Raw genomic sequence first — 22967 nt, 5'->3', positions numbered from 1 at the left:
ATGATTCGTGAAGGAAGCATGGAGAGATCTACAGTCTGGAAACAGAAATAAACGAGAGCCATCGACATCGCCCTCACGAACTTCGGGCGATGGCCTTAAATGCTTTAGGAGGCATAGCAAACTGAACAGTTCTTTTGCATAAAAAAATGAAAAAGAAAATGTGAAGTCAATTAAAAAAAATGAGAGATAAAGTAATCAAAACCAATATATAGCACATCCCAGATACATGGTTAGCAAGAAAATGCACTATGTTATGTTATGGTTGAATCGAGCCTGAACAACCAGAAAATTGAGCAAACATACAACATTTTTTGTGATTTGTAGACTAGGAGAAAATAAAAGTGACACTTACAAGAAAATAAATGTGATACTTACACGCCTCGTCTAACCCAACATTTAAGTTCTTTCGATGGGTGAAATGCATCACTCCTTGAGGAAACACCCCCACCCCTCCCCCACCATGCATAAATAGTAAAACATTACCATCTTAAGAATCCAACAGAACCCACAACCAACTCAACTCTGCATTCAAATAACACATCTATCTTTTTCTTTTGGCACATTAATATATCATCTTTTACATGGTCTTTTAAAGTGGTGATTAAAGATCAGTAAACTTCAATTGCAAGAGCATTAAGTCAAGCAGATGGTGGACCTGAACAGAGGAGTAGTAGTTTCGTATAAATTACCTAATAATCCAACTCCATCAAAGCTGTTGAGGCATTTCGTCGAACAGGTTAGGGACAAATTCAGCACAGACAAGTCTATGGAGGATTATGTAAATGACCAAATGAGTACGTATCCAGAACACAGAAAAATAATCAAAAACACGTAAAATGCAAATGAAAGCATATAATTATTTAATTACCACTTATGAAGTTTAGCAGTTGAAAGCAAAAACCAACACAAATCATACGTCCTAGAAATTGATTGGTCTGAGATAAGTTAGAGAATATGCCAAGGAGGGAGAGAGATGTACGCGAGATGGAAAGGAATTACCAAAGATGACGGTAGATTGTAATCCTTAGGATTAGGGTTTCTCTTCGTCCACTCGACTTTTTGAAATACTTGAGTAGCTGGAAGTAAATTCGAGAACAGGACCTTGAAGCATACCACAAAATCTTATGTTATATTTAATGAAAGTATAAATAAACTCCAAGTGATAGTAAATCTACTGTTTTGACGGGATACGCATTGTACGAAACTAGTTTCAACGATCCAACCATCAAACTTGTTTGTATATGCTTCGAGATCGCATATGCCAAAAATCGCAAAAACAAACATTCAGAGATCAAGTAACAAGACAAAACTTTTCGACGGTTGTAAACGAAAAATCACGATTTAACGGTTATTTTAACTTTGATTTTGATGATTTTTTACAGCTACACTCCTTGACCCTATATGAATACAACGAATTAATTCGATAGTCAATTTAAAAATTTTACACAAGTGAATACCACAAAATCTTGATAAAAAAAAAAACCACAAACCAGGATTGGTGTTAGCTGCCATTTGAGATCAAGTAGGCCCTTAGCAAAAGCAGCTGCAGACATCTATAAACAGATATCTTGTACATAATGTAACTTATAAATGATGAAAATTTAAGGGGCTAGTGATGATAACAATAAGGCAATTTACTTCATTTAAATAGAGATCAAATAAGACAAGAAGAAAAAGGAGCAATATACAAAAAATATATAAACCCTTGAGCACTAATGAGGCTGTACCTGCACATGGCGCTCATCAGAATTGTAGATTTTAAGATCATGTTGGCACCTTCACCTGCAGTTGTGTACAAATTCATTATGAGAATTACCCAAAGAAAATAATTCTGCAACCTTGTAGGGACAAAGCTTCAACTAATTCTATACTGTTATACAATAAACATTCAAAACAAATGATTGAAACTTCATATATATAAGCCATCAAAAGCATTCAATTCACGTTTCTCAAAAAAAAAAATTCAATTCTCAAGAGCTAAATTAGATCTGCTTACTCCAAATCAAAGACCATCATATAGAAAGGGAGGGATTGCATGATGAAAAGAGATCAAATATTTGTATGTTGAATTTATGAGCAAGGGAGGGATTGGAGAACGTTTTGAAGAGAGATGGGGGAGGGAGGTAGCTGCTGCAACTGGATTTGCAGTTTCTGCCTCCCAAACTGATTACGTAGAGCAGAAAAAGTCGTTGACTTTGCATGACGAAGATTGGCATCGTACAAAACAACTTTGAATGACGCAGGTGCACCTACGTCATGCAAAGCTGTTTTGTGTGACGCAAGTGCACCTGTGTCGCGCAAAGTTGGCAAAAAAGCGGTAAAGCATTCTTTGTTTGGTGCCAAGATCTTGCGTGACTCACAAAACTTCACGCAAAAGGCCTTTGCGCAACGATACTTTGTGCGACGAAGGCTGGCGTTGCGCAAAACAGCTTTGCGTGACATAAGAATAGATGCGTTGTGCAAAACTGTTTTGCTAGACGCTAGCCTCTGTCGCACAAAGTGTCATTGTGCAAAGGCTATTTGCACGACGTTTTGTGTTTTGGGTCGCGCAAACATACTTTGCGTGACGAAATTTGCTCCATCGCGCAAGGTTCTGTCACACAAACATGTTTTTCTATTAGTGCATGGCTATTACACACACTACACTCCAAGTTGGTTTGATTCAAATTTGGTTGGCTCTTGGATAATGTCTTGAACTACTGTTGTTTCTTTCTTGAAAGTTATGTCACGGTTGGTGTTATCTTAAATATTAAACTTTGGGAAGTTAGCTATTAATTTGTTTTTGTTGAGTTTTTGTGTTTTCTTTTGTTTTGCTCGAGGACAAGCAAAATCTAAGTTTGGGGGTATTTGATGGGTGCATATTTTTATATATTTTTATCATATACTTCATTTGGATTTTGTATATATGAATGGGCTAAATGCACTAATTTATATTGTTTTAACTTATAGGCATTAAATATTGGAGTTATGCAAAAATGAAGTGAAAAATGAGCTTTTTGGGTGTCTAGAGTAATTCCAGTGGAGCAAGAGGCTAATTAACTGCACCAAGGCATATGCGTTACAACAAGAAGATGAGACTGCAATGGTTTTGGAAATCAAATGGACATGGGAGTGCTATTCAATGAATTTAAGAAGAGACATAATTATTTGTTTTTATTATTTCCGTTTATTTTCTTTTTATTTAATAAGAACTTAAAGTGCATTAGTTAGAATTTTAGTGGGGTTACTGATGGTCGATGTGGGACTAATTGTAGTTGGTGCTTCTCTCTTGACTTGCTCTTCCCTACTTGGAAGCTCAAAACTATGGCCATATCTAAATCAAAAATTGTATTTGCAAAAGAAGATACGGGAGTTAAGGTCTACCTTGTTATGGAGAAACATTAAAATAAGAAAAAATCGAGAGTTTGAAGCCTCTCCATCTTCCACCGTCACATCCCTATGAAAGTTAATGCTTCCTCCCCCGGCCTTGTTTGATTGCCTCATTCTTTTCTCATCACATTCTCACACGAACTCCTTTTTATTTATTTTTATTTTCTGTAAAGTTTCGAATGATGAGTGATATATCGTGATTAAAGTTCCAGCAAGGACCGAAAGAAATGAGATTACTTGAAGGTTTTCCAAAAAAATAATCACCATTAGACCAGCTCACTGGTCACTCACAATTAGCAAATTGATTGTCTTTGATTTGTATTACAAACCAAGATTTGATATGAACAATCACCTTCTTTTGTGTCATCAAAATGGATATAGTTTTATTACCTCCAAGGTACCAACAACCCTAATCCACACATCTTCCACTTTCTACCTCATCCAGTTATGGACATCGAAATATAAAACTATTCGACATAATAAGTAAATCTCACTAATTAATAAATCAACAAGCTTATCTCCATTGACAACCTTTTACAGAGTCTTAATCTCCAATAATGAAACTTAGGTCATCTCTGGTCAAGAGTTATAGGGCACATTTCGTCCTAAAATTGACAAAATCGGTCACCAAGCAAAAGGCTAAAGAAAATTAGGCTAAAAGAACCAGACTAAGTTTGGCTTCGCAACAAGCAACATGTAGCCCATGGCAAGTTAAGTTCGGCTCCAAAAACTAATAAAATATGTCGTGCGATCAAATATTTGCAATGAATATGATAAAAAGTTGTGACTAATCATACAATGACTACATATATAGGAGGCTTTTAAGGGAATGAGTCCACTCCATATCAAACTTCAATAATCCGAACCGTTCATCTTTTAAGTCTGGATTCATAGATCATCCTTGCAAAAATTTAATTCAGTTCGAAACCATGTCTATTTTCTTTGAATTCAATTAAATGTCTCAAATATTTCCTATTGGCTAATATTTTGTAAGGAATTTGAAAAATAGACGATTCAGATCATTAGAATTCGATATGATGTGGGCCCTACAACTAATCTTTTTTAATATATATATATATATATATATATATATATATATATATATATATATATATATCGTGATTCAGTACTTAATTGTAGCTAGCCTAATTATAATGGCATGCATACTTTTGCTGTGCGTTTTATGAATTTACATGAACTTTTGAGTCTTCAACTAATGGTTGTACAAGGTTTTGCTAAAGATATTGTCAGTACAGATTTGTTCTCCTAGACTCCAATAGAAACTGTTGGTCGTCTACCGTTAAATCTTAATTCAACAATTGGTTTCCATTTAACTTTTTATTATCGTTTTTTCTGCATTGTTGCATTAAGATCTAAGGTGAGTGACCACCATTTTCTTGGTCACTGGAGTCTAGGAGAACACGATGATATCAATATATTAAACAAACAATAATATGCACGTGAACATATCAAAATTCTCATGGGATGAACTCTCTACCAACTGGCGAGATACTCGTCGAAATTCATCCAACAATTTAGGGCCTGTTTCGTATCTTGTTAATAAAAAAATTGTGTAAAAAAGGACATAGTAAAAAAATTGTAAAGTGGCCATTTTCAAACCCTCTGCTCATTCAGTTAGTATAGATTAATGTTGGGCTGAAAACACGATCATCCTCGAAGTATATCTGTCTCCGATTTTTATCCATTTAAGCTTCCTAATTCCTTTTTGTAAGAAAATGATATGTAATTGATTTGTTATTTCATTCAAGAGGCAGAGGCACAAACTTATAGTTACAAAAGCCTCCTAATATGGTTCCTACGATCAAGCTAAATCATTCACAAATAAGGAAAAAAGTCATTTACAATATTGACAGAATCAACATTCCATTCTAAGCTCGATCTCCTTCAACACTTTTATCGAGCTTAATGATGCGAATCGAACATTAATAAGTTCTAATATGCAACCTCAAGATTTCCTCGTCGAAAACGCGTGAAGTAATCCAGTACAGAAAAGAATGAAACCAACAAAACAAGCAGTGGAATTATTACTTCAAATGTTCACTCAATACACACAGCCAACTTTCACAGAAAAATTAAAGAGCTATTACTCTTCGACGTATGATACGCGTGTACTTCTATGTACGTACGCGGGTACATACACAAATTACTCGGTGTCTCAATACAGATTGCTCTCTCAAAGACTAGACAGAGAGAGTTGATCAAAACGAAACAAGACTAGACACAGAGAAGGAGAGACTGACTGCTGATTGATTAAGTAATAGAAATGACAGAGCACACGGTTTGCATGATAGTGAGGATGATTACAAGATTTGATATGACCACCGCATAAAATATGATCGAAAACTATCTTTCGATCATTACATTCCAACATGTGCTACGACCACAAGGATGATTACAGCTGATCACTGTTCACTTACGGTCAACAAACTATCTTTCGTTCATTACATTCCAAGATTTGATATGACCGAAAACTAAAAAAATAAGTAAATAAACAATTACCAAAAAAGAAAAGAATTTGAAACCACCGCATTTCAATCCAACGGCTAACTCTAGAGGCCTTGCCATGAGTTATGAGCAGTAAATGTCTTCAGCATAACCATATGTGAAAATTTATAGACGTTTTTAATTTTAGGTAAATGATTTCCTCATATTACTTTTTTTCTTCTGCACGAGAAATAATCAGCGGGACAAACAGGGTGAAATCACTTCCCTTATTTTTTTGGTAGGCAAGAAGGAGACTGTTTCTTAATAGTTTGAGATTCACATCTGGTCGTATACATCCATATCCCTAGATCGTATTCGTCAATCAAAACATATAACCACCAAACATGTGAGACTAAAAGTTTCAAGCAATGGATATGTGGAAACATAAAACAAAACAAGCGATTATGATTTAAAATAAATAAAAGAAGAAAAAAAAATCGAGGAGATGGATTCGCACCTGCTATGACTAGAAAAGCTGAATGCAGATTGCATGCTCCTCCGCTAGTTGTAGTACAAGTTCTCTCAATAATACATACCACAATGGTGAGCTCTGTCCAGAAAAAGGCTTAGATTTCCAAACATAAAAGATAAACAAGTTTTAAAAATTAAGTCACTCGGAGCTTGATTTTATGCATTAGCATTTTAGTAAAGCAAAAGGTGATCCAATAGTACATAAAATAAACAAAACAATCCCTTACAGCTAATTAGATGTTAAAACTTCACTTAATAGCAAAATGATGAGCTATACCGACAGCAAGTTGTTTTGTGGCTGTGATCAATTTTGGGGCCATTCTTTGTAAGGAATTTTCATTGTAAAATATGCTTATAAGCTCCCATTTGGAACCATTTCTGATATGCTTGTCACCAGAAATCTCTACAAGAACACATACCATCCTTGAAATGGTGAAACCTGTTTCTATCCCTCACCACTATTTCTCGATTATAAACATTAGAGATGAACTTAGTAGCAGAGTGGCAATCATCGCAAACTCGTAAGTTCTTCACTATTCGAATAGGTGTTCCCGGAGGCGTATTCAGGAGGGCAAAAGCAATGGCTAACTTTTCACTATGCCTATTCAAAGCATCCTCTTTATCTTCTTCATCGATATCTAGCAAGACCTCTGATGTAGTGGGCACGTATCCAGCTTTCTTCATCTTCCTCCCCATCTCCTCTACCATCTCGTAAATCTCTTTGGATTGTCTATGCGATTTATCTCCAGCCACAAATTCGTAAATTTCATGGTCTAGCTCGATCATAGTGCTCCCAGGGATCTTTTTCATCCCCTTCTTGTCCATCGCCTCTCTAATCTTGGTTTTCTTGTCCCAATGGTTCATTTTTGCATAAATGTTGGAAAGCAGGACATAGTTTGACTCCTGCATAGGTTCACTCCTGATTAACTGCTTGGTGATACTCTCTCCAAGCTTGAGTTCACCGTGTGCACGACAAGCACTAATCAGGGTACGCATGACTATAGGGTTTGGCTCAATCGGCATCTTTTGGATAAACGCCGATGCTTCTTTGACATGTCCAGCCCTGCAAAACATATCCACCATGCATCCATAGTGTTCTATCTTAGGTACAATTTGAAACTTTTCTTCCATTGAACCGAAGTACCTCTTACCCCTTTCAACTAGCCCGGAATGACTACACGCAGAAAGCAACCCTAAGAAAGCAACATCATCAGGTGCTACCCCAGTCCCAATCATTTCCTCGAACAAAGCAATGGCTTCCATTCCACGGCCGTGCATTGCCAGACCATCAATCACAGAAGTCCAAGAAACAATTGTTCTCCCACTCATGTTTCTAAACAATTTCAAAGCTTTATCCACATTCCCGCACTTCGCAAACATGTCGATGAGCGCATTACAAAGCTCCACAGATCTATGAATCCCTTCTTTCTCAATGTAAGACTCAACCCACTTCCCAAGCTCAAGTGCACCTAAATCCGAACATGCAGACAGAACGGAGACCATAGTTATCTCATCCGGCTGAACTCCCGCCATCTGCATTTCCCTAAACAACTCAACTGAATCCGTCGACCACCCCACACGCACATACCCGCCAATCATCGCGCTCCATGAAACAGAGTCCAACTTGGGCATTTCATCAAATACCTTCCGGGCAAACTCAATCCCTCCTCCACAACAACAATACATATGAACCATAGTGTTACAAACATGAACATCGTCATCGAACCCGAATTTCACCACCGACCCATGAACCGACTTCCCCAAATTCAAGTCCCCAATTCCAGCACAGGCCTTGAGGACAAAAGGGTAGGTAAATTTATTAGGCAAAACAGAACCTTGAACCATAACATTGTAAAAGCACAATGCTTTATGCTTTTCATGGCTGGTCTGCGCGTAAGCTCTAATTACAGTATTGAAGAGGAACGAATCGTAAAGATGCGTATCGGCATCGCCGGAGAAGAGGAAGGAGGAGGCGTAGTCGATGGCTTTAAGGTCGGAGGCCGTGGAGGCGAACTTGGTGAGAACTAGCGGATTGTTTCGGAGCCCCGACTTCAAAATGTGGGCGTGGATCTGGGAGAGCTTTGAAACGGCGTCGCACGCTTGGAGGAGCGCCAAGCAGCTCTGCTCTGCTTCTCTTCTGTTGGCGGCAAAACTGGCGGTCTTGACGAGCCTTTGCATTTCAAAAGCTCCCAACGGTTAACGGTAAATCAAAAACATAAAAGCAAAAGCAGGATTTAACAAAACGACAACGGAGTCCTTGTCGTTCGGGATCCTCTCGCACTTTCCGCTTTTCCACGTGGCTGGTGGAATTTGTGGCCACGTCACGTCGTCGTCTACCTCTCGACTTACTGGTACGCTTATGTTTCGTTTACAGTTTGTGAGAAATCAATAACGCCACTCCGGAGTTTGATAATTCCAATCCAAGTAGCTGGGTGGAAGAATGAGAAAAGCGTCGTCGATCTCAGCGCGTTTGTTTCTAGGGTTTGTTCGAGGCCAAACAACCTCCAAGCTCCGGTGCTTCAATGCGGTGCGTTTTCACTGTGATCGAGCCCAACCTTCCTCTATTAAGCCTCCAGGTCCAGGTTCCCCTCTCTATCTCTCTCTAGAATTTCAATTCGAATTTCTCCCTCTAGAAATTCAACTGGAATCCTTGTGCTTTCAGGGCCACTAACGCAGTACAAGAACCTGGTCGAGGAAGGGAAGCTGCAGCATGATCCGAAGCAAGAGACGGTGGCGTTTCAATTGGAGGAGTTGCTCGGGAGATTGGAGCAGTACGAGAGAGAAATGGAGGATTATCATGTGAAAAAATCGTTAATTTTCAGCTCCTACATTTGAATTAAAAGTTGGAGATTTGAGAATTGGTCGGAGAATTTTGAAATTTTATTCACATTTTGCAGGAAAAGCTTGCGATTTGGGAGAGGCGGAGAGAGGACGAGCGGCGGAAGCTGTTAATGGAGGAAGCTGAGAGCCAGCAGAAAGATGATGTATGGACATCAGTCACCAACCAGCGCAATAAGTTTGTGCAGAGATGGCTGTCCCGGTAAGGCGTAGGCATACCATTGCTTGTCGAAAAAGCTTAGAGATTTTCGGTTTCTTTTTACTGTTTTCTGAATGTCAATGTTGTGATTCTGTTCGGCTTAGGAAGAAACCTGATAAAGCAGAACCCGGAGTGGGGAAATGGGTTTCGTATCTTAATCGAGAGAGGAAGTTAGATTCACGCGTTGGTCGTCGCCCAACTGCTCCTTCGGCTCCCAAGGGACTGTATATTTACGGCAATGTTGGAAGTGGTATGTTGCTATGTTTTTTGTATATGTGTATTATCTGTAAAGCAAATGTGTGCCAGCTTGAATCGAAATTCGGTACTTCTATTCAGGAAAGACGATGCTTATGGACATGTTTTTTAGTGCCACTGAAGGAATAGTTAAGCATCGAAAGAGATATCACTTTCATGAGGTGAGCTTTTGAGTGTGATTCGACAAATTTTGGATGACATTAACTGATCATACCCATTTTATTTGAACCGTACGTCCTTGAAATATGTGGATCATCTTCTTTCCAAGTTGGCCATGAGAATGCAAGTTAATCGTTTAACATCTTTACTTGCAGGCAATGTTAAAGATTAACGAACAAATGCACCAGATTTGGAAAGGCCAAGTGGAGGAAAAGTCTTTGCATTCAAGCCTTTCCAATTGGGTAATGAATCTTCCCTTTGATTCAAGGGTGAAGGAGTGGGTCGCTGCAGAAGAGAGATATAAGCAAGAGGTTCAGATGAAAAACATCCTTCCAGCTGTAGCAGATAAGCTGCTCATAGACCGGCAGGCAAATCAAAAGGGTGGTAGCATTCTCTGTTTTGACGAAATACAGGTCAGATTAATGTGGGCTAACTGATTTAATCGGGGACACATGTATGACTTGTAACCTATTACCAATTAAATAGAGCTAGTATTTGCTGTCTCAAATCAAGCTTGAAGGATCCTAGTCCATAGCTTATATGCAGCCTATGATGCCTTACCAAAATGATCGTAAAATTTCTAATGGATCAGTCAGTCAAGATTTAACGTTTTTAGGTCTTTTTGTTTTGTCCTTTATTTATTGTTTATTGCAGTTTGAGATCATTTTTTTCTAATCGGAAGGTTGAATTAAACTTGTTAAGTTACACTTAAATAGGATCAACTCGGCATTCATGTATCGATAATGGTTCTGTATTTTCTACAACATGTTGGGGGAAAACCTAGCTTAAATGTTCTGCTGCTCATCTTGTGACTTGGAATTTCTTTCTTTCTATTTCAGACTGTTGATGTATTTGCTATTGTGGCCTTATCTGGAATTGTTAGCAGATTGTTAAGTACCGGAACTGTTTTTGTTGCCACCAGTAATCGAGCGCCAACAGACTTAAATCAGGTGCACATGTGTGCTTTTTTAATACTGTGATAAACCATCCATATTCCCTGCCAATTTATTTCTCTCGATAATCCTTTGGCATTGTGCCTATTCATGTAACTTCATGGGTAAGGAGTGATGAAGATGGCCTTAAATCAATACTTTGTCAACGATCTTTGAATTATTTAGCAACTTGATTGTTATGTTGATAAGAAGTTTTCATCCTTTTTTCTTGGACCAACATTTCTCTACCTTTTTCTTTTGAAACAAAAATTTCTTATGCAGGATGGTATGCAGCGGGAGATCTTCCAAAAGTTTGTTCGCAAACTGAACGAGCACTGTGAGACTGTTCTCATTGGAAGTGAGATTGATTATCGTCGTGTTATAGCTCAAAGTCAAAGATCTGCAGACCAGGTAAGCATGAAGCATTTTCTTTTTTGGCAAATACATGTGAAATATTACTTCTATTTCGTTGCACTCGTCGACAACAGCTTCATATATGAGTGCTGTAGGTCATGGCTATTTTCCGGTCAATCTTTAGTTGTTCGTCATGTATTTGATGGTCATGCTTCACTGACTCATCAGTCTATTCACAATTCTGTATCTTGTTTTTGTAAATTATAGAAGCGGAGTTCCTACTCTTTGCATTTTGGAGTAGCTGTTTCTATCTAGTAGTTTGAAATGGCATATAGAAAATACTGTCGTGTAAAACTTTACCATCTTAAACATACAGGTTCAATACTTCTGGCCCTCAGACAGCATTGCTATGGAGAAATTTGAGAAGAAGTGGCATGAAGTCACAAACCAAATAGGGGGACAGATCGCCTCGGATACTATTCGAGTGATGTTCGGGAGGTACTTCTAAATTTTGAAATAACAATTTATTTGTCATAATCCATTATGTAATTAAAGACACCTGGTTCCTAAATCAGAACACTGGAGGTTCCCGAATGCTCTAATGGAGTGGCACGGTTCACATTTGATTATCTCTGTGGTCGGCCGGTATTACTCTTGCCTTTGTCTGTGTTTGCGATTTTTATGTTATATCTTACATCCATTTTCTATATCCGATGATTGTTTTATATTTTCTCTCTGCTTTTGTTATTGAATTTAGGTAGGTGCAGCTGATTATATTGCAGTTGCAGAAAATTATCACACTATATTTATATCTGACATTCCAATGATGAGTATGCGTATCCGTGATAAGGTACTACTCAACTTCTCTAGTTTTTTGTTTGGCATGTTTCATGTTCGGGTTCCACATAAGTTGGTTAAGCTTCATCGGACAATAAGGACTAAAACATTGTATGCAAAGTGGGTTTAGTTATATCTGGTAATGTGAGTCGGGGGGAACTTTCCACCGCTTTGAACATATATCTGCAGTTATTCAGGTTAATGCTTGAAAAAAAGAAACAGAAAATGAAAGCATTAAGTAGTCATCATGTCCCAATCCTGTCAATGATAACTGGATTGACATGCATGCATATGTAATGTACGAGATAAATCCAAACATCCAAATGTCTCAAAAACTATATCTCACATTTAATTTTAGTTCAAATGAGTATACATTTGACATAAACTAAAGTATTTTTTTTCTTCCAATTTTTCAGGCACGACGGTTTATTACCCTCATTGATGAATTATACAATCATCATTGCCGTCTATTTTGTTCTGCAGCATCTTCTATTGATGAATTATTTCAAGGAACTGAAGAGGGCACTCTTTTTGATCTGGAGAGGTGAGTGTCCGTTTTTGTTCATTTCTTACTAATTTTATATCAAGAAATCTCAGGGCTTTGAGATTCATCATTCTGGGTCAGGACTTACCGCTCATTGCTTTGTTTCTGACTTGTATTCCTTTCGCATATGTTTTGCACTATGATGCACAGATACTTCTGTTTGGTCCCGTATCCCATATCCGATACTTGATCGGATACGATACTTGCCCGATACTCTCAGATAGGTTTTGCATATCCTCAAGTAGATGCATGTAAAAATTACTTTCTCCTGTTTGCACACACAATTTATTGCATTTGTGCAAATTTATCAGCGGTTGGGGAAAGTGTCATCAAAATATCAGCTCAGTTTTAAGAGTGCAACGTGCAGGAAATATTAATTGACTTGGATACATTCATGAATTCTTGTACTGTCAAGGGCTTAAGGAGATACATTTGCTTAATAGTACAAGCAATTCTGATTGAATGGTTCTTTTAGTATTGTTATGGTTGTCAATATTTCAGTCTCAACATGTGTACTTTCTTGCTTTCAGTTTCCAGTTTGAAACAGAGACAGAAGGTTCAAAGCTTCGTCGCGATGTTTTAGCAGAAGGTAATGTTAGTTCAGGAGGTGCCCCAACTGGTATAATATCCATGCTATCTGGTCAAGAAGAGATGTTTGCTTTCCGCAGAGCAGTAAGTGGTTCTTTGTTTCTCCAGACCACTTTGTTTCTGATTTCGTTCTTTGGCCCTCGGAACAGTTTAGGCGGTCCAATGACAGCAATGAGTTAATGTAGAAACTTCAGGGCTTTTATTTTCTCTGGTTTTTCTTGTGGTTTCTGGCCAGACAGATTCATCTTCCAATATTCTGAATGGATGATCCGTATGTGTAGGTGTCGCGCTTGATTGAAATGCAGACACCCGTATATTTGGAGGGAGTCCACGGTCTTCATCCGTATTTCCAGAAACAACGCCGAGGATTTGAAAGTATATCTTCACGAAACATACAGCCGCAGTTGTCATATTAAGCAGCAGAATTGTTGTACCAATGTTACTCCTTCCTGCCCATTTATAATTTTCCATTCATTTGTATCTCCTTACGGTATGAACCGAGGAGAAAATCCAAAGAAGTCTGAACTTGCCATTACTTGACAATTAACACACAATGTCAAGGTTGTGAGTGTATTTTAATAAAGAAATTTGGTATTTCAGTCGTTCTTTCTTGTCTGCAATTTCCAGCACGATGACCGTTGTCACTTATGTGAAGTCCAGACTGTAGTGTTTGACTTTCTTTGTCAATATTGTAAATAGTACTTCACATGCTCTAGTTAGTTTTAAGACAGTCATTATGTGATCATACTGCTGGAAATAATCAATCAATTGTTTGGTTTCTCTCCTCAAAGGTTTGTTCATGCGTTTGCATTTCATACTTAATTTTCCAGTCCATTCTGTCTAGTTGTGTTGTCTCATCAGAATTGCTCACTGCTTTCATGCGAATTAGGCACACACTTGAAGACATCCCACATGAGCCAACCGACACATTTTTTCCAAGAATGAATTTTCCACCCTAGATGTGTAAAGATTGCTTTTGCTCTTGATGCGTGTCTTTGGGTTCTCTTTGTTTGAAACATGCATGCCTTCCTTAAAAAGAGGTCCTAGGGTTCATTTGCTCTTTGGTTAAAATGTCTAGATTTTTTAAGATTGCATTAAAAAGCTTTAAGCTTCCTCTTGTGTTCTTCACTTGAAACCTTATCTGCCAAACTGATTTCCATGCATAAAATTCCCCATCATTGAGAAATAGATTTGCACTATTTTCATGGTCCCTTAAGTTTCAAATCTTCATTTAAACCTAGTTTTCAAATTCACATTGATTTCTTCCTTCAACTCTTTGACTAGAGAAACTAACTGATCTTTTGTATCCAGATTTCACATTATCATCATCATAATATCATTTGCATTGATCGTGTTGGTCTCGGTGCCACAAGAAGAAGAGTTCAAGGTTAGAGCTGCCTCCTAGTGAAGACTAAAGACATATCCATCATGTGCAAAGTAAGGTTGCACAATGGTAAAATTGCTCCTTAGATTAAATCTAGGAAACGAGCTTGATGTGATAAGTTGTATGAACCTTATTTCCACTAGCAAATTGGACTCGGTAGAGTCCCCATTTTTTAATCCAGAGGTGGGTTTTTCCGGCCAAAAACTTCGTGTGTTGTTGATTGTTTTTCTTGTTCACATATCTTGTTCATTTGCGTGTGATATATGATTTCTATGGCTTGCAAATATATTTATGTTTATGACTAAGTTTATCAAAGTTACCATGAGCATTGAACTAGACTTTAGTTAATTTGGATCACTTCAGTAATCTAAGTTAACTGATTAATTCGTTTTTGGTTAACTAGTAAATTTGAACTTAGTATATTGGTGTCGTTGACTAGTCAGTCTAGCATATATTGATTTTTAATTATAGGATATTCTGCCTAGTACCAATTTCAACATAATTTTATGAGGAGACAATTTGTACGTGAAGGGGAACGGTGCGTATGACATTTTTGGAGTGACAATTACAACACAGTGTCATATAAATCTTCAACAAAATAAATAAACTAACGAAACAAGGACATTGGTTCTGAAATGATTCATTGCAACTAAGTTTGAATCCTCTTAGATTAATGTTAAAACTATATATTGTCTCTATAAAACATAAAATATACATATATATATATATATGTTGTCATTAATTACAAAATATTTTGTAGGTTATCGTCATTCGGTACATTTTAGGTTATCTTGGGAAAATTACAAGAAAATTGAAATTTTCTTCTAAGAAACACGTAGACAATTAGGTTGAGGCGTGAGTGTCTCACTTTCTTTAAGGAGATTCAAGCACAATGTGGCTTGATAAAATTTCACGAACCAGTGCATAGTATATCTCTTGACTTGTTCTCTCTAGAATACAACCACCCAACTGAATCATCATGTGACCGCTAGTGGAGCCAATGCGGGGGCATTGGGCTCCCTTGACCCTAATAACTTTGTGAACGAAACCATTTAAAATTTTTTTTTACCCCTATAATAGCACTGTAGTAGCAGCACTACAACATCACCCGCAACATAAAGTTGCTATTGTAAGTATTCTTGGTTGTGTGGGCCACAATGGCCAGCAAATATTGACCCAAGTTGGCTCACCCAACATGGAATATGTGAGCCCACATGTGACCCAAGTGGTGTACTTGCTAGTGAAATTAGTATTGATTTAGGGAATTGTTATTAGCACTCTAAAAATTTCATTCTACACTCCAAACTTTCTATATTAGGAAAGAAAAATACACTTGTAAGGAGTGTAGAATGAGATTTTTGGAGTGCCAATAACATTTCCCTTAATTTAATTGTTGCTCCTGTTTTAGTTGAAATAGCATTTTCGGTGGTGAGAATTGTGAAGAATCCACTTCGTAATAGGATGGATGATCAATGATTGAATGATATTTTGGTTGTGTACATTAAGAAAGAGGTATTTGATTTTATTTGACATTTCCAAAATATGAGAACACGTCGTGGATAATTATAAATGAAAGTATGATAGATTTTTGAAACCTATTTTTTGACCCCATTCCATTGTCTTAAATTCCTGACTCCACCATTGCGTGTGACTCAAACTTATCTGCACAAAAAAGGAAAAGTCCAAAACTCCATCATAAGAACATTATTCTATGACCAATAAATAAAAGATGAAAAGATAGAGGAATGAAGAATAATAGTTATGGAGGAAATTTGGACAATTTTCATTGCACATTGTTTTCATTTTAACCATAAGTAGATGAGAAAAAGAAATTTCGTTTTGCTTTGTCACTTTTGAGTTGGCATCATCTTTGACTCTTTGACCTCGCAATTTATAAGAAAATTAATAAATAAATAAATAAATTATTTATTAGGATTCTTATGACTACGAAGAGAAGATTGATCCTCAGTTATGAGATAACTACCATGCCACTTTGCTTTCGAAGTCGATAAGACATTTTCCATGTTTTTAATTGCTGAACCATGATTCTCTGAGTATAATGCCTTCATGTTAATCTCAATTATTTAATAGGATATAATGATTTGTCTCCATTATTTAATTGTTTGGCGGCTCGATGAGTAATATACTTTGAATAATGTTATACTTATCATCTATTTATATCATTATTTATATTTTATTTTAAATAAAGATAGGACCTACTATGTGACATCCCACATCGCCCAGGGGAGTGATCCTTAAATATATATTCATATCCTTACCTAGCATGAGGCCTTTTGGGAGCTCATTGGCTTCGGGTTCCATAGGAACTCTGAAGTTAAGCGAGAAGGGGGCTAGAGCAATCCAATGATGGGTGATCCATTGGGAGGTTGCTCGTGAGTTCCCAAAAACAAAGCCGTGAGGGAATGGTAAGCCCAAAGCGGACAATATCGTGCTACGGTGGTGGAGCGGGCCCGGGAAGTGATTCCCCCTAGGCTAGGATGTGACAATTTGGTATCAGAGCCTAACCCTGACCGCGAGTGTGTCGACGAGGACGTCGGGCCCCTAAAGGGGGCGGATTGTGACATCCCACATCGCCCAGGGGAGTGATCCTTAAATGTATATTCCTATCCTTACCTAGCATGAGGCCTTTTGGGAGCTCACTGGCTTCGGGTTCCGTAGGAACTCTGAAGTTAAGCGAGAAGGGGGCTAGAGCAATCCCATGATGGGTGACCCACTGGGAGGTTGCTCGTGAGTTCCCAAAAACAAAGCCGTGAGGGAATGGTAAGCCCAAAGCGGACAATATTGTGCTACGGTGGTGAAGCGGGCCCGGGAAGTGATTCCCCCTGGGCCAGGATGTGACATACTAACTCATGTAGATTCTATTTTTATTAGACAGATAATACAAATATATGGTACGAACAACATTTTTTTTATATACTTTACCAACTAAACTACAATCTATAGTAATATTTTTCTTCATTAATAAATGAAAGATCTCATATTCGACTGACGTAGATGAAAATAGCATATTATATTTGCGATGAATTCAATAATTAGTAGCTGACCTATTGCAACAGTCTGGCTCAATCCACTCTCCACTTATAATAGAGTATCCCTCTTCAGATCAATATCAAACGTACAAGGTGAAGAAAGAAGATTTCCCACTACCTTGTTTAAGTAGGAGATAATCAAGCAATTGAGATTTTTGGGTTGCACAAGGGCGGCATAGCGGAAAGACAAACAAAACATGTACTTTGGCTTCACTTTAAATTAGGCTCTTCTTCATATCCTTATTATATATCTAAAACATTTTATCATTCATTGCATTCTTGATTAGAAAGGGGAAAAATAAATCTCTTATTTTCATAAATCTAATCTAATGCATCTCAAATTCATATTGTTGTAAATAAAACCTTATTAAGGTACTATAGGAATTCCTCGTTTCAACTTTGTCTTGACCTCAGTTTGCATTGGGACTACGATGCGACTAACTAAACCAAATCATACTATTATACATAAATGAACGAATACAAATACGATAAACAATTTATTTGAAGTTCTTCAAAAAAATAGAAAAAAAAAATCAATTTATTTAAAGAAGCACAACTTTCTATCCCTAAGTACAACAGGTTTGGCCCTAAACCCAACCCAACACGAGCAAGGAGGGGCATGTTTGGGAGTTGGGATTGTGTGAAAGAAAATCTTGTATATGTTGGCGTAAGTCAATATCATAAGGATTCCATGTATATATACTATAGAGATTTAATGTATGTTGACATGAGTTAATGTACCAAGAATATGAATTCAATGTTCTCATAATAAGGATTCAATTGTACGTGACATTCTTATACTCTGATATATATTTTCTCCTTGAGAGAAGAATACAACACAACAATTTAAACCGTAAAACTCTTGAACAGTTTTACACTTTTATATGTATATTATCGAATACATTCAGTACGAGTACATAGTCTTTCGAATCTTGCGAAAGTACATAATTAATTAATTCAAGCATTGGTGAAAAAGTAGCATGCATCTAAAGTTCATGATTAGTGGTCATATACCAGAAGAAGAGATGTAAAAAATAATTTGTAAGTTGATGAGATCGATTAGTTCTTAGTTGCAATAGTGGACATGATAATGCACTACACATCAGCCCACTCATCACTTATGATACAGTTGTTGAGTTCTAATAAAACGCGTAGCTGGTTGAAAAGGCTACAAAACCATGCACGTTCCGTTTTGTTCACGACCATTAGTTGTTTTTATCTCTTGACTCAGTGGAGGTTCCATTTCGATAAGGTGCAGCTGGCCAAAATAGATAGATCCCACTCATGGCTCAAAGTGGAGACAAAAACTTTCAAGGGATGTATACTGTTGTTGTATTCAAGTTAATTGTATTATTTATATAAAAAAAAATTATAACACATGATAATGTGTAATTGACTTGAAATATATTACTGTGATAACTCACTTGTATGTACGAAGGAAAGTCTATACTGCATAATGACTATAATGGGTAAGTCGGATAGGCATTGTTGATTAAGTGCTAAATGAAACGTGTTTAAGGGCTACAAAACAATTGAGTAGAACATAACTAGACATCCAACTCAAAATTAATTGAAAAAAAAAAAATGAGTATTTCCCATTACATTAATAATGATGAACATAGCAATATAATATATGTGCATGCACTATGAGGTAATTAGATTTTGCATCTGCAGACTGTAGTCTAGTCTCATTTCCAAATGCAAAGGCTCGGAAACATCTCTATCTTAATTGAGGGCCGAAAAAAAAAGAGAGGAGTACGTGCGAGGAGAAGTGTTGTTATCATTTTCTTATTTATAAGCAAATTAAAAGAACTAAAATTTACATTATGATCAGTAAATGTGAAAGAAGTAATGTTATTTTTGCTTTTATTGGCATGTAGATGTGTGCTTCTTGGATAACAAAACTCTGCGTGTCATTTTATTGAAGACTAGTGTAGTACAAATTAAGAAAATGTAGTATCATATTAATTATTATTACAATGCTTCTCGATATCTTTATAAACCTGAGACCAACATGAACTACAAAGTCAATATAATTGATGATATTCTCAGCTGTGATTGGTCATCATATATCTGGTTCAGTTGATTTCATATCCTGTAGATCAAACGATCGACATATTAGTATATATGTAGATATAAGGAAAATAATAGTAGAACTATAAAAGAATGCAAAATTATATAGATATTTACTGGACATATTCGACGTTGATTCTTGTAGAAGGAGAGTTTGAGATGGCTGCAAAAGCATCAGTTGACATGGCTACGGTAGAAGGGCAGGTTGAATCTCGACAAAGATCAACCACCTTCACGTCCACAGTAGCACCACCCTTGCAGGGCTTATTACGTCCACTTAGGCACCTCAGTCTATACCGCCTTCCACACGCAGCACCATTGTCCCACAACCCTTCACTCACCGCCACAAACAGATTCCCCGGCGGGAACTGGTCTTGCCTACTTCCAAAGCACTTTGTAGCTGCACCACAATTACAATATCGCATTGAAAAATATTAACTATAATATATATATATATATGTATATGAATGTGTATGTAGTTCTCTAATTCATAATTTCTGATGACATAATATATTAAGCATCTTTTTATATTCATTGTATAAGCATATAGAGAGAAGAATATGTTGTTGCTCACGTATGTAAGGAGGACCATAAGACGTTGCCGTGCCGATATCACCGGAAACAAGCCTTAGTTCTCTGCATAATAAGCTTAACACTATTGACATGAATAAGAGCCTCATGTTCACAACAGTTAGAAAATATATGCATTTGTTTAGGGGCTTGACTATATATATAATGGCATTGGGGCTCCTCTCTCTCTCTCTCTCTCTCTCTAGATCTCAAAAAGTTTTACTACTTTTTAAAAATCTTCGGCAAAGGATAAGAATCATGTACATAATTGGAAATTCAAGTCAAAGAGTTTAATGTCTTATAGATGCGAGAAACATACATGCACCCGTTAGAATTCCGGTAATGACATTAACATCCCGAGAGTGCATGTAGTCCTTATTCTCCTTTTGGAGATGAGCCTTTTAAAGTTGTTGTCATGGGGTTGTTTCAGAAAAGGGTATTAATTACCTAAGAAAATATGAGCTAATTAAGTGCGAAGTCTCATCACGTCAAGTAAAAAAAATCACATAAAAGTAATGAGAAGCTGTTTTTTTAGAAGTGAAAAACGCGTGAGAAGTTGAGACGCACTTACAAATTTACATTTTGGTTTTGCGAATGCAGATATTAATCGGTGGAAAAGCAAATTGTGGCTGTAAACGCAAATTGCATCATTAATTCGTGATTGTTATCTTTACCTGCCAAAATTTTGCACTTCATGACAAATTGGACATTTTATTTCCTACCTTGGTTGACTAAGCACCGCAAATGAACGTGATAGAATGTTCCTTTAAGAATTGCCGAGAAATCAAATGACCAAGCCCGCTAATTAAGGCAGCCTATCAAACTTTCTTTTTTAATTAACAAAACAATATTTTAAACTAAAATTTACGAGAAAACAAACTCAAACTTGAGTGCAACGGAGCGAGCCCATTAATTTAACTAATTGATCTAACAAACATCTGCCAATGATAGGTTATGCAACTTGGAATTAACAATGTCAAAAGTAGTAGTTATACAAGTTTAATTGTCCAATTCGAATCTCAAACAAACTCGTTAAAAACATATGTCAAAAGTAGTTGTTATATAAATTCTATCGTACCGTTGGACAAGTTTAAATTGTCCAACTCGAATCTCTTTTGACCAATTCAAATCCCTTACTTGTTAAAAAAAACATCCGTCAATGATAATTTATATAGCTTCCAATTCAACAATGTCAAAAGTAGTAGTTATACAAATTATATCATACCATTGGACAAGTAGAAATTGTCCAATTCGAATCTCTTACCACTCATTCGAATCCCTTGCTCGCTAAAAAAGCAAAAAACAAAAAAAAAGAATGATAAGAACCATAAAAAACAAAGGTTAAAAAAATGCTGGTCCAATTGGTTCATACTAGCGGGCCATGTTGGATCCGAGTGGCACCAACCCGTTATCCTTCCACTGCCAAGAGCGGGAGGTGGTCGTTGCTCTGTGAAGCCAGCCTTCCGCGGTGTCCTCCGCTCTAGGAACCGTGAAGCATGAGCCTTCGCTCAAACTCCTCGGCACAACTCCTAGCTTGGAACGGGCGGGTCAGAATAGAGCCACGACAGAGCCGGCCCGATGAGACCGAACCAACGTTCCGACACTTTGATGTCCCCACTCGGGTTACAAGCTTGTGTTAAGAAGCTCGACAATGCTTTTGCTTTGCGCAAGTTATATAAAGTGCTGTATTTAGCTGCTGATGGTCGATGTGGGACTAATTGTAGTTGGTGCTTCTCTCTTGACTTGCTCTTCCCTATTTGGAAGCTTAAAACTATGGCCATATCTAAATCAAAAATTGTATTTGCAAGAGAAATTACGGGAGTTAAGGTCTACCTTGTTGTGGAGAAACATTAAAATAAGAAAAAATCGAGAGTTTGAAGCCTCTCCATCTTCCACCGTCACACTCCTTGAATGCTTCCTCCCCCGGCCTTATTTGATTGCCTCATTCTTTTCTCATCACATTCTCACACGAACCTCATTTTATTTATTTTTATTTTCTGTAAAGTTCCAAGTGATGAGTGATATATCATGAATAAAGTTCCATCAAGGACTGAAAGAAATGAGATTACTTGAAGTGTTTTCCAAAAAAATAATCACCATTAGACTAGCTTGGTATTCTAGATGATATGGACACGACAAGGAAAACAGGTTGGGAGATAAAAGTGCAACTGGCGCTAGCTAGCAGGGCTGAAACAACCCAGTATTCTGGTGAGAATGTCCGTCAATGTTCCGGTTTGCATCCAAGTTTGTGCAAGCCTTTGACGCTCTTTAATTCTAGATTTGAGGTAATATGTTTTCATCTCTCTATGAAATTAATTACTCAGCTCAATTTTAAGACTGATAATTATGAGTATATTTCCATGACGTAGCGATATGATATTTCTTATCACTTGTGATTAATTACTCTTCTATATATGCCTATAATATACTTCCAGTACACAGATTTAACAATCCCATGGCACGGCCAAAATCAGCAGGACCGTCACCACCGAAGCATAGATTCTATACATACTAAAACCCGGTGGAATAGTACTGTTCAGGAGCAGTGTAATGGCTTAAATGCCCCTTGATGTCTTCTTTGTTTCCCGTTGTCTTACATGCTTGGTACAGTGAACTGACTAAAATGCCCCTCATGTTAGCCTTTGCAGTGTGCTTTTTTCCATTTCGCACAGTGATTCATCGGGTTTGCCCATTCTATCCACCTGTCCATCATTTGTGGGTCTTTGTAATTTTTTATATTTTTTTTGTGCCACAAACCATGTGCCGGGGTTAACTTCTGACAACTTTACTGTTTATTAACAGTAAAATGTCAGAAATGACCTTCATTTTTGCTTACCTT

The 22967-nt window shown here is 37.2% G+C and overlaps 3 protein-coding genes across 4 annotated transcripts; 1 reads left to right on the top strand and 2 right to left on the bottom strand.

Annotated features, from left to right (window-relative positions):
- Window positions 1–5719: 5719 nt before the first annotated feature.
- Window positions 5720–8627, bottom strand: LOC125475556 (pentatricopeptide repeat-containing protein At4g21065-like). Its single transcript, XM_048580470.1, has 2 exons — window positions 6332–8627; window positions 5720–6178 (listed from the first exon to the last, which is right to left on the bottom strand). Exon 1 carries the CDS (start codon window positions 8521–8523, stop codon window positions 6736–6738), a length of 1788 nt encoding a protein of 595 aa, XP_048436427.1. The 5' UTR covers window positions 8524–8627; the 3' UTR covers window positions 5720–6178; window positions 6332–6735.
- Window positions 8628–8708: 81 nt separating this feature from the next.
- On the top strand, window positions 8709–13653 carry LOC125475555 (AFG1-like ATPase). 2 transcript variants are annotated; one of them, XM_048580468.1, is made up of 14 exons: window positions 8709–8927; window positions 9008–9144; window positions 9243–9385; window positions 9487–9632; window positions 9719–9798; window positions 9952–10209; window positions 10636–10746; window positions 11011–11139; window positions 11459–11580; window positions 11658–11727; window positions 11840–11932; window positions 12336–12463; window positions 12994–13135; window positions 13333–13653. In XM_048580468.1, the coding sequence occupies exons 1-14, from the start codon at window positions 8786–8788 to the stop codon at window positions 13465–13467; spliced, it is 1836 nt and encodes a 611-aa protein (XP_048436425.1). In that variant the 5' UTR covers window positions 8709–8785; the 3' UTR covers window positions 13468–13653. The 2 variants fall into 2 exon arrangements, with proteins under 2 accessions (XP_048436425.1, XP_048436426.1); XM_048580469.1 differs by having other exon boundaries at window positions 8710–8921.
- Window positions 13654–19381: 5728 nt separating this feature from the next.
- LOC125475558 (EG45-like domain containing protein) lies at window positions 19382–20469 on the bottom strand. Its single transcript, XM_048580472.1, has 3 exons — window positions 20133–20469; window positions 19676–19958; window positions 19382–19580 (listed from the first exon to the last, which is right to left on the bottom strand). Exons 1-3 carry the CDS (start codon window positions 20236–20238, stop codon window positions 19574–19576), a joined length of 396 nt encoding a protein of 131 aa, XP_048436429.1. The 5' UTR covers window positions 20239–20469; the 3' UTR covers window positions 19382–19573.
- Between the last annotated feature and the right edge of the window lie 2498 nt (window positions 20470–22967).

The sequence above is a fragment of a genome, unplaced genomic scaffold, assembly GCF_019419815.1.
Source record: "Pyrus x bretschneideri cultivar Hongxiangsu unplaced genomic scaffold, Pyrus_bretschneideri_v1 Contig15, whole genome shotgun sequence".
Taxonomy (NCBI): domain Eukaryota; kingdom Viridiplantae; phylum Streptophyta; class Magnoliopsida; order Rosales; family Rosaceae; genus Pyrus; species Pyrus x bretschneideri.
Note: the sequence above shows the minus strand (reverse complement) of the source record. Positions and strands in the feature narration are given on the sequence as shown.

Excerpts from the sequence above, each read along its gene's own strand:
- LOC125475556 (XM_048580470.1), bottom strand. The coding sequence starts at position 8,523 with ATGCAAAGGCTCGTCAAGACCGCCAGTTTTGCCGCCAACAGAAGAGAA.
- LOC125475555 (XM_048580468.1), top strand. The coding sequence starts at position 8,786 with ATGAGAAAAGCGTCGTCGATCTCAGCGCGTTTGTTTCTAGGGTTTGTT. Across the intron at positions 9,386-9,486 it reads GTGCAGAGATGGCTGTCCCG|GAAGAAACCTGATAAAGCAG; the intron begins GTAAGGCGTAGG and ends TGTTCGGCTTAG. Across the intron at positions 11,140-11,458 it reads GTCAAAGATCTGCAGACCAG|GTTCAATACTTCTGGCCCTC; the intron begins GTAAGCATGAAG and ends TTAAACATACAG.
- LOC125475558 (XM_048580472.1), bottom strand. The coding sequence starts at position 20,238 with ATGAGGCTCTTATTCATGTCAATAGTGTTAAGCTTATTATGCAGAGAA. Across the intron at positions 19,959-20,132 it reads TTATGGTCCTCCTTACATAC|CTACAAAGTGCTTTGGAAGT; the intron begins GTGAGCAACAAC and ends ATTGTGGTGCAG.